General features: G+C 41.8%; 1 protein-coding gene across 4 annotated transcripts in view; it reads right to left on the bottom strand.

Moving 5' to 3' along the window:
• Positions 1–10388, bottom strand: part of TRIM44 (tripartite motif containing 44) — a 112863-nt gene extending 102475 nt beyond the window's left edge. For all 4 annotated transcript variants that reach the window (XM_069555120.1, XM_069555123.1, XM_069555121.1 and 1 more), the window contains exon 1: positions 9231–10388. In XM_069555120.1, the coding sequence (XP_069411221.1) occupies positions 9231–9887 (657 nt within the window). In that variant the 5' untranslated portion in view covers positions 9888–10388. The remainder of the gene's footprint in view (positions 1–9230) is intronic.
• Between the last annotated feature and the right edge of the window lie 4888 nt (positions 10389–15276).

Raw genomic sequence — 15276 nt, 5'->3', positions numbered from 1 at the left:
GTAACTGGAAGCTGTTGCTTGCTTGGTTTTATTTTTTTCATTCTTGATTAATTTCTGAGATCTGTAAAGGGCATCAATATTGATTTTTTTTAATCCTGATATCATGTTGGCTTGATCCCTAGCAGTCACACACACACCCATTGGCTTGATCCCTAGCATAGTCACAGACACACACACACATCAAGATTCTCATCTCTACCCCACATATCTGGACTAGAGTATTTGTTTCACTCCTTCTTTGTGCTGCCTCCCCTTCCGAGAGGTCATGAGCATCTGTGTTCCTTCCTGCCACATGACGGGTTTAGCCTCTGGCTCTGGATATTAAAACACACAACAGAAACAAGAGCGTGAAGCTGAGCCAGTTATCCCAGACTGAACTGTAACTTCAAGCAGAAGACACACCGACACCAACAGATCTCTAGCTTCTCAATTGTGGGTGAGATGCATGGGAAGAGAAAAGATGGATGTTATCAGTGGATAGACAGGGCAACGTCCGTTTGTGGGCTATGTCAAGAAAAGGTGACACCACAGGCACATAGTCCTTTATCCCCAGAGTGGCTGAAGAATTACACACCTACTGCATCAGCAAACTTACCCTGAAAAGCAATCGTCTGATAGCACAGTATGTCTATTAATCCATTCTATCCTGATTGAAAGGTTGGGGCAGAGAAAAAGAGGGCACTTCCTGGGAGAGAATGCGAGGGAAGTCTGGACCTTTTCTCACGAGCCCCCTTGACAGTATGTACCCTTAATTCCACGGTCTTCCTTCTACAAACCAGTAACTCCAGTCTAACCATGAGATGAAGAGATGACAAATCTCAAGAGAAAGACATTCTACAAAATACCTGACCATTTCCAAAGATTTTGATTTTAGGCTGGGGTGAGGCCAGTCACAGGTACTTTCTGGAGAACCCCACTCCACAGGTGATTCCAGAATGCGGCAACAAGGTGAGGAACACACCATCCTGTCAAGCTACTTCCTACTCCTCTTTCATTCCAGAATGGCCTTCTTGCTGTCCTTCCAGTACCCCAAGGTCACCTCTACCTTTTTTCTTAATTCCTAGATTATAAGTGTCATTTTAATAATAAAGATTGGGGGAAGAGTCATACCCTTAACAAAATGTGATGGCTTTTCCCCTGCACTTAACCCTACAGAAGCTCTCTAGGCTCTCTCTAATGAAGTTCCACCCACCGTGAGGGCTGAATCCCCTTTCACCTTAGTCTTAGCTTTCGTCTTCTTCTATACAAATAAATGGGGCTTCCCAGGTGGTGCAGTGGTAAAGAATCCACCTGCCAATGCAGAAGATGCAAGAAACATTGGTTCGATCCCCTGGGTCAGGAAGATCCCTGGAGGAGGAAATGGCAACCCACTCCAGTATTCTTGCCTGGAAATGCCATGGACAGAGGAGCCTGGCAGGCTACAGTTCATGGGGTTGCAAAGAGTCGGACACAACTTGAGCACACACATACAAATAAATGACACTGAGTGAAGGACTGTATAGCCAATGTTTTATGGTTTTATTAGAAGATACCCCAAATCCATTCAGTCAGGAATAGAACTATAAATAGGGACATCACAGCAGAAATTCAACCTTTCGCCTCCCTCCCAGAGCTGCTTCTTAGGAGCTGACTACACAGGAAGAGCTACTGGCCTTCAGGAGACGCAGCAGCGGCATGCCCCCACCTCCAGCCCTGCCAGTCACAGCTGTTCTGAGCGTGCGCCCAAATCCTCCCAACCACCTGCTACCAGTGTCCCCACCCGGGCTACCCCCTGCAGTTGTTCCCACTGCCACTTAACCAAACATTCTTCCCTCCTAATATCCATCCATCTTAAAGACATGTCCAAGGACAAAGGGAGTGGCTTCAAAACCTTTGGATCTGTCCATAGCAAAGCAACGTTAAAAACCCCACAGATGCTTATAAGCACTTGCTGGATTCTGTCAATCACTTCCCCCTTTGGCATTTTATGACTCCACCTTTCCTTCGGGTGATCTTAGAATGAACTAGACAAGTGCATTTCAAACCATAGAACTTGACCCACTAGTGTGCAATGAAATCAATTTATTGGGAGAATCCAGAATTTTTTTTTTTTTGGACAGAAAAGAAGAGAAACAGAGCAGAATATATCATATGCAGTAAGGTTAACAGTGTTCCATTTGTGTTAGTTAAACGTGTATGTGTGTGTAAACTAGATCACAATGTAAACTATATTTCCCCTACTGTAAGTTATGTTCAAAATAATTTTTTAACCTGCTGGTCTAGAGTTCTGAATATATGTAATTGCACTTACATTGTTCAACCAAAACAATTCATTAACTATAGCTATGAATGCAAATTCCCATGGCAACATAATTTTCATATGAAAATATCCATGAACCAGATCAAGCTCCTTTGTTAGACTCCATGACCTATTTTCAGAATTAGAAACTATGGTCACAGTAAGAGAAACGTGCATATCTGAGATGAGAGGTTCTGAGCCAGATGAGAGGTCATAATAAGGGCTGTGTAACTATATTTCTATGATAAAGCTGGAGCACAGGCTCAATACAAGTTTGGACCCACAGAATCCTTTGGAGACCAAATCCTCTGGAGCCAAACTGGAAATACAGCACAGGAGGAAAGGCAAGACTTCAAAAGTCATTCCAGAGATTAAGGGTTAAACTTATCCTTTCAAGGTGTTCGCCTTAGTCCTTCTAGCATAGCCTTCAGGTTGCCTCTGCCTAGATCCCCTCTTGCTCTACCATCACCCTGGTTTTTTGACCATTCTGGCCTGCCTACTCTTAAGTTTGCTTTACTCTAGCCCTTGGCAACAATTTGATCTTCTACTGCCAGCATAAGCCACTCACGGTCTAGTCTGGCATTGAGATCTCAAAACATATATTGTTTAAATTCCTCTTAACTCTAAACTCATACATTTAGCAAGACTCCTCCTATAATAATAACAAAGACAACAGCTAACATTTAAAGAGCACTTACAATGTGTTAAGCATTGTTAAAGTTTTATCACAAACTAGATTATTTTACTCTCACAAAACACTATTTCTTAACTTTATACCCATTTTAGAGATATAAAAACACAGCCAACTGTTAAGTAACTTGTCCAGGGTCTAAAAGCCAGTGGCAGAACTAGGACACTTCTGTCCCTCTCTAAACCCACAGTGTTGTTTCATTTTTTCTTTATATCACTTACTACATGCTTATGTGCCCATTTGTTCTATTTCCTTCCAATACAATGTATACTCCAGCAGAAGTAGACTTTTTCCATCTTGCTATATTTCCAGCGCTTAGAAAGCACTCGCCCTCGGCTGACGCTCAGTAAACATTTGGTGAAAGAATAAATGCAGCATAAAAAAGATTCTCTTCTCTAGCCATTATCATGCCAAAACACTTTTAATATTTTAACAGACCTACTCTCTTGTCAATAGGTAAAATGTACACTGTCCTCAAAATACATGAAACCAGTCATGAAATGAAACTAATTAATGCTGCAATCGGCTCTGACCAAGTTCAAATTTTTACTGGGTAGAAATGATCAGCCCCTCATCCTAGCTGCCTTATGGAGCAAATGGTATGCCCTTTGTGAGGGGTTAAAATATGACTCTAGTATCTAGAGTTCTTTTAAACAGAGTGTCTAACTTTGAATGAAAAATCATGAGATGAAAAATCATGAAAATATGGCATATAATCAAGAATCAGACCCCAAAAGATGGAGAGAAATGGACCTTTCAAAAAAAAAGCCAAATAGGTGCTCTAGAGTTGAAAAACAATACCATAAGTTAAGAATTTAATGTCTGTGTCTCCTTTCCTGCCCTGCGTATAGAACCATCATACCATCTTTATAGATACCAGGAGGTTTAAAAGGGAAGGGACATATGTATACCTATGGCTGATTCATGTTGACGTATGGCAGAAACCATCACAATATTGTAAAGTGATTATCTGCCAATTAAAAAAGATTTTTCCAAAAAGCTAAAAATAATTAATGACTGACACTCATTAGAGTATTTTCAGCTGAAATAGGTAAGTAAATAAATAAATAGGGAGGTCTATGGAGTGATTTCCAAGACATACTACTAAGTGAAAGAAAGCAAAACATTAAAGAGAATTTCTATTGCTCCAGAATCAAGTTTCACCATGAAAAAAACATCAGAGAAATCCAAACTGAGGGACAGTCTACCAAATACCTGACTGGCACTCCTCAAAACTATCATGACCAAAAACAAAAAAATATAATATGGCGAGAGGACCCTGGCACTGAAGTCATCAGAGAAAAAACTGATGAAAAAATTCTAATAAGGTTTAGTAGTACTGTTCCACTGTTAACATAAGCAGAATATAAGAAACAGCTCTACTGATCTGAGTACATTTACTGATCACAAGAAACTGGGATGTGCATTTGATTATAGGCAGAAAGTGATGTTGGGGGGAGGGGGCTGCCACTTCAAGAGTACATGAACTGAGAACTTTCAGAGTTCAAGCTGGTTTTAGAAAAGGCATAGGAACCAGAGATCAAATTGCCAACATCCGTTGGATCATAGAAAAAGCAAGAAAGTTTCAGAAAAACATCTACTTCTGTTTCATTGACTACGCTAAAGCCTTTGATTATGTGGATCACAACAAACTGTGGAAAATTCTGAAAGAGATGGGAATAACAAACCACCTGACCTGCCTCCTGCAAAACCTGTATACAGGTCAAAAAGCAACAGTTAGAACCAGAAATGGAACAATGGATTGGTTCCAAACTGGGAAAGGAGTACGTCAAGGCTGTATATTGTCACCCTGCTTATTTAAATTACATGCAAAGTACATCATGCAAAATGCCAAGCTGGATAAAGCATAAGTTGGAATCAAGATTGCCGGGAGAAATATCAATAACCTCAGATATGCAAGAGACATCACCCTATGGCAGAAAGCGAAGAGGAACTAAAGAGCCTCTTGATGAAGGCAAAAGAGGAGAGTGAAAAACTGGTTTAAAACTCAACATTCAAAAAATGAAGATCATGGCATCTGGTCCCATCACTTCATGACAGATAGGTGGGGAAACAGTGATAGATTTTATTTTCTAGGGCACCAAAATCACTGCAGATAGTGACTGCAGTGAAGCCTTGCATACTGCAGTCCACGGGATCACAGAGTCGGACAGAACTGAGTGACAGGAGGAAAACAACAAAGGGGTCCTAAACAAGCTGTACACTTAGGTCTTAGCAGAAGCAAACTCAAATCCTCTTTTAAAGAATCTAGCTTCATGCCAAGGCTTGGGAAATCCCCCCCCCCAAAATTTTTTTAATGGTAATGGAAACTTACTCAAATATAACAAGCACAGAGGGAAATAATGAAACCTGCTAATCACCACCAAAAACAATAGTTAGCAGAGAGAGATCTACAAAGTCTTCACCTACTGGAAATATCAGTGACAGATTATAAATCAACATGCTTATTGTTCTTAAAGGAATAAAGAGGATAGCAACAGTATGAAAAAAGATAGCAAGAGGATATGATTCATAAATCTATGCTAGCATATTTGAAAATTTAAACAAAATGGACCAACTTCTAGGAAAATCTAACTTATCAAAATTGAATCAAAGGAAAATAGACAACCTAGACAGGCATATAACCATCAAATAAATTGAATCCATAGTCAAAAATACTATAAAAGAATAACAAAATAAATTCTTTCTCTCTCTCATTTCAGATGCAAATGGCTTCCCTGGTCAGTTTTATCAATCATTCTAGGAAGAAATATTCCAATCTTATACAAACACTTCCAGAGCATTAAAACAGGAAGAAAATATATGAGAAGCAATACATCCTGACTCATACTATGAAGCCAACATAACCTTGATAGCAAAATCTCAAGAGGACATTACAAGAAAGGAAATTTACAAGCCAATTTCTCTCATAAATATAAATGAAAACTCCTACATAAATTATTAATAAGTTAAATTCAAAAACATAAGGATACTTCATCAAATTGAATTTACCCCAGAAATGGCAGATTGTTTTAATTGAAAAATATAATAATAATAATGAAGGGATGAAAATAAGACTATATATATGTACACACCTATATCTGCAAAAAGAAACAAACACTTGAACAATAAGTGAAAAAACTAATAAAAGCAGTTACCAAAGGTGAAAAAGAGGTTTTTGAGACATATGAATATAATACTGATTTTCAAATTATTAAGCATATCAATTAATGCAATTCATCACATCAGCACAGCAGAAGAGTAAAATCACATGACATGCAACAGATGCAGAAAAAGCATTTGATAAAATTCAATATCCATTCAGTACTAAGAAAAACCCTTAAACTTGGGACTAGAAGGGAATTTTCTTAATCTCATGCAATGTATCTGTGGGAAAAAAGTTACACCACACTTGTAAAATGTTATGAATTATCCCTCAATCAAGAACAAGGCAAAAATACCTACCATCAGTTTTATTCAACATTATATTGGCAGGCCTAGCCACAGCATCAGGGCAAGGAGGAAACAAAAACAAGCATAAGGACTGAAAAGAAACAAAAACTGTCCCTCTTGAAAATAATATGATCATGTGTGTAGAATAACTTTACAGATTTATTATTAAAATAGTAAGTTTAAATGAAAATCAGTATATAAAAGTTAATCATATTCCTATATACAATTAGGGAAAAAATTAAAAACATTTTTTACAATACTATAAAACTGTTAAGTACTCATGAATAAACTTCCCAGTAATGTATAAGATCTCCTAGAAAAAAAAATTATAAAACTTTATTGTGAGGCAATGTAAAGGACTTTAAAAAATGGATCAGATGACTACATTTTGTAGTGACATTAATTCTCCTTGTATTGGTTTATAATTTCAACACAATATTTAAAAAAAAGTCTTGCAGACTCTTTTTATTTTTAATATATAACTTCGTGATATGATTCTAAGACATGTAAAAGGCCAAGACCGGTTAAGACACTCTTTGAGAAGAACCAAGTGGACAGACTTGCTCTACCAGATATTAAGACATGTTACTAACTTACAGTAACTAAGAAAACATGTTGCTCATGCAGGAATATACTGACAGATCAATGGTACAAAACAGAAGTGCCAAGAAACACACCGCACACATATGGGCGGGCATTTGATAGATGACTGGTGGCACAGCGGATCAGTACAGAAAGGAAAGGCTTTTCAATAAATGCTGCTAGAGCAACTGGCTATCTGTACTGGGTGAAAAGTGAGGTTGAGTCCCCACCTCCACTGCCCAGAGAATCAATACTAAGTGGAACAAGACACAAAAAGAACTAATGATAAAGGAAGTTAATGACAAAGTTTATTAACTTATAATGAAGAACTTCTCTGTTCAAGGCATAATTTTTTAAAAAATGAAAAAAGAGGGTAGAAGATTTTTGTAATCCATAAAACAAAGAAGTTAGTTATATATATGTGTGTGTGTGTGTGGGTGGGTGTGTGTACAAATTCCTGTAAATTAATGAGAAAAAGATAACCCAAATGAAAAATGAGCAAAAGACCTGAATGAGTAGTTTGCAAAAAAAAAGAAAAAACACAAATGACATTCAAAGTAGCTTTAAACTTTAAACCACAAGAAGAAACCATGACCCATCCAGATGACCGACAAAAGTTAAAAATTCTGTAATAACAAGTATTGGTGAAGATACTGAGAAAAAGGAACTCTCTTACACCCTTCATGGGAATGCAAATTGGTACAACTTTGGAAAACAGTTGGCAACATCGAATATTACTGAAGATATGCATAGTAAAAGGCTGATATTCATTTAAATGTATGTAGATGTCCAGCAGGAGATATATACAAGAATGCTCACACCAACACTATTTACAATAAACAGAATCTCCAGAATTTGGAAATCAGATATTCCTCCTAAACAGAACAGGTAACTTGTGGCATTTATAAAATGGAATTCTACACAACAGTGAATATGAACAGTCACCCACTGGATGAATCTCAAACACAATGTTGAAAAAATGAAGCAAATTCCAAAAGAATGCATGATAACAGTACAATAGCAATATCAACTGTGTCAAGTTCAAATAAGTTTAGAAATGCATAAATGTGGTAAAACTATAAAGATGAGCAAGGAAATTACCACCACAAAAGTCAGGATAATGGCTACCTAAGGGAAAGGGAGATGGCTATAACTGGAAAATTATAAAAAGGGCATTAGGCTTCAATAGTGCTACTAATAATCTATTTCTTCATCTAGGTGGAATCTACATCAGTATTTGCTTTACAGTTGTTAGACTGTGCATGTTTTTATACACTTTGAGTGTGCATTTTACAATTTTAAAAAAGAGGAAAAATCCATTAATATAGCAGATTTCGTTATCAAAGTTATTTCCCATCCCAGTGGCAGCAATTGCAAGGTTGCTTAGAGAAACAAAAGATGTCACAATGACAATAAGCTAATGAATTAATCACTTAATGAACTGATCACTCACTTTCCTGCCTGGTTAACTCCAGATGTCTCTCTCACTGATTTGTAAGCATCCACAGTATAAATAAAAGGCAAATCATCTTCAAATTCATTCATCCAACAAATATTTATTAATATTTATAATATTTCCATACACTGTTCCAGGGGACCAGCACGATTCAAGATAAATGAAGGCCCTGCCCTCCTGCAAAAGATAAAGGACAGGGGAAGCCCCACTCCCAGCCAAATTTTGCCTCCACCCACTCATTCTTTTTTCCAAACAAGTATCAAAGATGAAGAACTAAAATAGACCTCAGGAATACACATGAAGTTGTCATCAAAACCTAACCTTAGGGAGTCTCTTCACTATAGAGGAACCACATGCTTCGGTTCTCTGGCTAAACTATGGTTTGCCACGTTTTCAAGCAGGCAAAAGGACTGCCTTATCAAGAACTTTAAGTCAAGGCACTCGTCTCAACAATGGCGATGCTGTGGGAACTGGCTTAAATGGAGTCAAAATCGCAAGGAATGGCATCCAAAGACCAGAGGCTTGTCATTTTCCAGACACTGTACCCTAGACTTTGCGTGTACATTAATTTTTCTCAGGTCAGAGTCCAAAACTTTCATCTGATTCTCGAGTTCAATCAAAAAGGGGCCATTAAGCCCTGGTCCCAACAAGTTGAACAGGCCAGCTTTTTAGGGATATGGTGAATGTGAATGTGGCCACAGGAAGGCCACCTGAGTTGAAACCCATGTGTCCTGACCTCTGGGCCTATGCTCCGAATGACCAATACTTACTCTTAGTTCCTCGAAGGCTTCATCGAGGGTGGAGAGATGGTGGCCATGGTGAGCCCCAATGACTGGGCAGAGCACACAGATGAGCTGCTTGTCTTCCTGGCAGTAGGTACTCAAATCAAGCCCATGGTCCGGACACTTCCTCTTGGCCACTCTCTCTGCTTCCATTTCTATTTCGGGGTCAAATTCGCTTTCCGCCTCCGTTTCTCCCTCGGCCTCGGATTCTCCTTCCTGGTTGTCCTCCTCGGCTTCGTTCTCTTGCTCGTCCTCCATTTCTTCCTCACTGTCTTCCTCGCTCTCATCCTCGCTCTCTTCCTCTGTCTCGCTCTCTTCTTCGGGCTCACTGTCTTCCTCGGACTCGCTCCCTTCCCCCGCCTCGCTTTCTAGGGCTTTCTCATTCTCCACCGGGGCCTCGACTGCTTCCTCCCCGGCCCCATCCCCGCGGGCTCCCGGGGTCCAGGCCTGGGCAGCGCAGTGAACGTACTCGGCCAGATGGTGTCTGGGGAACTTCTGCCCGTGCGCCTCCGCGTGGTGGCGGCAGTAGCAGAAGCCGCATTCTCGGCACACTTCCTCGGCCCCCGGAGCCTCGTCCGGCTCGCACTCATCACACGTGCCGTCGTGCTGCAGCTCCTCGAAGGCCGCACCCCCTCCGGAGGCCATGTGGAGGCTCTGCCGCGGCCCGGGTCTCGGGGATACCGATCTCGCCGTCTAGCCTCAGAGTGGCCTCCTCGCGGCCTCCACCCCAGCCCGGGCCCGTCCCGGGGACTGGCCGCGCCGTGTCCCGCAGCCTCGGGGCCGCTGCTGCCTGCTCCTGGCAGCCCGCGTCCGGCGGAGGAGCGAAGGGCCTTCCCGCCGGCTCAGCAGCTCGGGGGCAGCAGCGCTTCCTCCCGAGGTTGGGGCACTTCCGGCGCGGCTTCCCCGCGCCGCGCCGCCCGCTCGGCCTCCCGCTGCCCCCGACGAGATCGCGGAGCCGCGGGGCCTCCGCGCCGCCCCGGTTCCACTTTGCCTCCCCCCTCCCCCCAGTCAGGCGGCCTCCTTTCACTTCCTGAGTCACTTAAAGTGGCGATGGTCCTTTTCTGCGTTTCCCGCGGGGGCTCAGCATCCCCGGAAGGAGGGGAAAGATGGAAGAGGTGTCCAGTTCACTCTGCTCACTCTGGAGGCGGGAATTGCGCCCCGCCTCCTCCACTCGCTTTCTGGAGCTGTCAACCTGACTTTTTCAGGTCACTAGGCAGGTGTACAGGTGCATTTCAGCCTCCTTCCTTCGAATTTGTTGCTGACCGTCTCAGCCCCCGCTGCTGCCAGTTCTGCAAGGCGCCAGAACGGTGTTGTTTACCAGACTGAACCTGACCCCTTGGGATTACCGGGGGGAAAGGCTGTGTTTGTTCCTCTAGGCTCAGGGAATCGGGGTCAGGATGAGCAAACAGACATTTTCGATCTAAAGCAATACTATGCTTTGTCTATTTGCAAAGTCTGTTTGCATTCTTGCTCTCTTAGGGGCTCCAAAACTCTAGAATGGTAGCCTCTGCGCCTTTTTTTGAGAGCTTGCCTTGGGTTTGGCTGAGATGTCAGTGAAAGTAGGTAGGGAGAGACAGTATTTGTCGAGTGAGAGTTCTAGCATGCCGTCGTTATCCTTTATGTAAGGAGACCATCTGGATTCAGACTGGTTCCTGGAGAAAGAACAAAGACTGTAAGAGCCAGGAATTGAGCTGGATCTTTTTTGGCTCTTTAAAAGCCAAGTTGGGAAGAGCCACTGCCCAAGGACCCACAAATCCTGGTACTACAACTCACTGGCTTTGCAACTATGAAGAAGTTAACTGATCATTCTGTTTTCCATTATATATATATGCAAAGTGGAAATAATAGTAATACCTACTCATAGGCCTTTTTTGTGGATGAAATGTAAAGGTACCTGCCTTATAGAAGTATTCACTATATTTTAACTGTTATTGGCACAAATTATAATTAGTGCACATAATAACCCTTAACACATTTTGGCTGGCTGCTGTTTTAAGCAACTCCTCACCTCTTCCTCATATATATGTCTCTCCATTCTTAGAAGAGCTTTTGATTTGTTTATTTGGGAGTGGAAATGGACATGTTGATCTAGTCCAGGGAGAAAGTGAGAGATAGTTGAGAAGAAAAAAGGGAACTGGGATGGTGTCTGTCTTTTATCGATTCAATTAGATACATTTGAGCTAGGAGTTCTCGATGATCTTCACAAAAATGCCAGGGGATTGGGGGGTGGTGTAAAAATCATTTAAAATAATTTTTAATACCCATACCTATGCTGCTGCTACTGCTGCTAAGTCGCTTCAGTCGTGTCTGATTCTGTGTGACCCCACAGGCTGCAGCCCACCAGGCTCCCCAGTCCCTGGGATTCTCCAGGCAAGAACACTGGAGTGGGTTGCCATTTCCTTCTCCAGTGCATGAAAGTGAAAAATGAAAGTGAAGTCGCTCAGTCGTGTCCGACTCTTTGCAACCCCATGGACTGCAGCCTACCAGGCTCCTCCGCTCATGGGATTTTCCAGGCAAGAGTACTGGAGTGGGTTGCCATTGCCTTCTCCACCTGTATCTATGATGTATGCTTAATTTCTGTGCAGCTTTTGTCAGAGATTTTATTTTGAAAAGAAACTTTTGTTTTATTAACCTCAAAGCAATTGCTTTGAGGAATCCAAAGGTTCGTTTTGTTCCAATTTCATACACATTTCTTTTTTTTTTTTACAGTTCATTTCTCCAGAAATTATGCCTTTTGTTGTCATTATTTGGCTTCCCAGGTGGCACAGTGGTAAAAAATTCGCCTGCCAATGCAGGAGAGGTAGGTTTGATCCCTGGGTTGGGAAGATCTCCTGAAGAAGTGCATGGCAACCCACTCCAGTATTCTTGCCTGCAGAATTCCATGGACAGAGGAGCCTGGCAGGCTACAGTCCTTGGGGTCACAAAGAGTTGGACAGGACTGAGCATGCATGCTCACTGTTATTATCATCATTATTGTTTGTTCTTAATTTTGTCTGACAGAAAGTTAAAGAATCATATAATTCAGTATCTGACACTTGACAAGCCTTTTTGGAGTCCTCTGTGGTGAGAGGGTCTTAGAGACAGAAGTTAATGGAAATGTTAAAAAGGGACTTCATAAAATTCTGGAGATGGAATATGGCATACTCACAAGATGGGCCATCTGTATCCCTCTGCACAGAAATCAGAATGGTCTGATTTCACAGGAATTGGAAACTTTGGGTGTATGTAGAGACAGAAACGTATTATAAACCATAAACTATAATCCATTACTGCATAAAAATGCCTCAAAATGTAGCAGCTTAAAACAATGAACAATTATCACTTCACTTATTCCTGAGCCAGGATTATAGGAGTGGCTTAACTGAGTGGTTCAATTCAGGGTATCTCAAGAGATTTCAGTGAAATGTTGGCTGGGGCTGTAGTCATTTGAAGACTTGACTAGAAGTGTAGGATTTGCTTCCAAGATGGCTCCTTCACATGGCTGTTGTCAGGAAGCCTTGCCATTTTCTGTTGGGTTGCTTGAATGTCCTCATGATATAGCAGGTAAATTCTCCCAAAGCAAATAATCCAAGAGGGGACAAGGTGAAAGATACAATGTCTTTTTTTTTCCTTTTTTGTCTCCACCACATGCTTGCAGGATATTAGTTCCCCAACCAGGGATGGACCATGCCCGCTGCACTGGGAGCATAGTCTTAACCACTGGAACTCTAGGGAAGTGCCTGCAATGTCTTATATTGGGATGTCTTATAACGTTTAAATTCAGACATGAATTTAATGTCTAAAATCATTTCCAACATAGACTATTAGTTATAGAGAGGACTATTTGTGCAGGTCATGAATATCAAGAGGTGGCAATCAGGGGCATCTTTAAGGTGGGATATCATATTCTGTCCTTTGTCCCCTAGTGATTTATGTCTCTCTTACATTGAACTGAACTGAACTGAACTAAATGCAAAATACGTTCACTTCCTCCCAAGTTGCGTCAAACTCTTAACTCATTATATCATCAGCTCAAAGTCCAGAATCTTATCATCTAAAACAGGCCCAGGAGTGGAAGAGGTTCCTACGTGTATGTGTGTGTGTGTGTGTGCTCTGACTAGTGCACACAAATACACACATACACACACACACACACACACACACCCTAGGAACCTCATCCACTCCTAGACCTGTTTTAGATGATAAGGTTCTGGACTGCGGACCCTGAAGTTCTAACAACAGGAAGCAGACTGACAAACTACACAGCTGCAAACATGAGTTTCTTTTCAAAGAGAAAGGGTAACTCAGAGAGTAGAACCAAGAGCCCAAGGGGTATAAAGTGAAAAGCCATGGAGAATCATTCCCAGGCAGAAGTAGGACTGAGCCCTAATCAGGGCACTTCTAACACATGTCTAGAAGGATTTTTAGGACTGTTATGGAACTCCAACTCTTCTGTGCCTCCTGTCTTTTCTTCTTTTTGAACAGGGGTGTCTGTACGAATTATCTGAAGCTCGTCCCACCATTGTATGTTGGGAGGCATTCAGGTGAAAAGGAGGAGTAGCATATGGGAAACACCTGGGGCCTCCTGGATAGCTCAACCGGAAAAGAATCTGCCTGAAATGTGGGAGATCCTAGGTCGGGAAGACCCCTGGAGAAGGGCATGGCAACCCACTCCAGTATTCTTGCCTGGAGATTCCATGGACAGAGGAGCCTGCCGGGGTGTAGTCCATGGGGTCACAGAGAGTCGGACCCAACTGAGTGACTTAGCACTCACTCATTCATCCCTTGCTTAAGTCCTCAGTAAGTCTGCTGGTTAAAATATAATTCTCCACTTTTAGGCTGTGAGTCAGTCTCCAGCTGAAATTAACTTCTCTTTTCTCCGAGCCCCCATGCATGCGTTCTAAGTTGCTTCAGTCATGTCCAACTCTCTGCGACCCCATGGACTACACCCCGGCAGGCTCCTCTGTCCATGGAATCTTCAGGCAAGAATACTGGAGTGGGTTGCCCTGCCCTTCTCCAGGGGTCTTCCTGACCTAGGATCTCCCACATTTCAGGCAGATTCTTTTCCGGTTGAGCTACCCAGGAAGCCCCAGGTGTTTCCCATGTGCCACTCCTCCTTTTCACCTGAATGCCTCCCAACATACAATGGTGGGACGAGCTTCAGATAATTGGTACAGACACTCCTGTTCAAAAAGAAGAAAAGACAGGAGGCACAGAAGAGTTGGAGTTCCATAACAGTCCTAAAAATCCTTCTAGACATGTGTTAGAAGTGCCCTGATTAGGGCTCAGTCCTACTTCTGCCTGGGAATGATTCTCCACGGCTTTTGACTTTACCCCTTGGGCTCTTGATTCCACTCTCTGAGTTACTCTTTCTCTTCTATGAAGAGATACTCATGTGTGCAGCTGTGTAGTTTGTCAGTCTGCTTCCTGTCTCTAGAACTTCAGGGTCCAAAATCTCCTTTTCATTTTGTACTATCTCTGTCCCATTTACTCCATGCAGGCAGTGTTTTGGCCAGTATCATTCATTTAAAAAGTTTGTGAGTCTCCTGTGAATCTAACTGGGGTCTATTCCATTGGACAAAAGTCATACCTGCAAATCTCTGAGGTAAGCTCTTCTATACTCTGGAGGCTCATTCTGATGAAACTGCTGAGGTACAACACTCATAAATTTCTTTAAAGCCCTATTGTTTGTCTGAATAATTCTCTGAATCACTGCTGTAGATCTTTTTGAGGTTTAAACAAATGGTTTTACAGCCACACTCTTACCTTCATCATCTGATGATGTTTTCTTTGCAGCACCCTAGAGTTTATTTTTAACTGGAAGTCATTTCTTCATTTTAGTATGATTTGCCATCCGAAGAAGACAGGAATTTTCAAATCTAGCAAGCCCTGGGTCCTTTTTTAAAATTTTTTTTTTAATTAGTTTTTTATATTATCTTTTTCTTCCCACATTTTGCTATAATCAGGAAGAAGACTTCAGTCAACACCTTCAGCACTTTACCTGGAAATGTGCTTAACTAGAATACCCGATTAATTAGGCAAATTTCCCACTTTC

The sequence above is a fragment of the Ovis canadensis genome, chromosome 15, assembly GCF_042477335.2.
Source record: "Ovis canadensis isolate MfBH-ARS-UI-01 breed Bighorn chromosome 15, ARS-UI_OviCan_v2, whole genome shotgun sequence".
NCBI classification, from domain to species: Eukaryota; Metazoa; Chordata; class Mammalia; order Artiodactyla; family Bovidae; genus Ovis; species Ovis canadensis.
The sequence above is the reverse complement of the archived record's forward strand: the minus strand, read 5'-3'. Positions and strand labels throughout refer to the sequence as shown.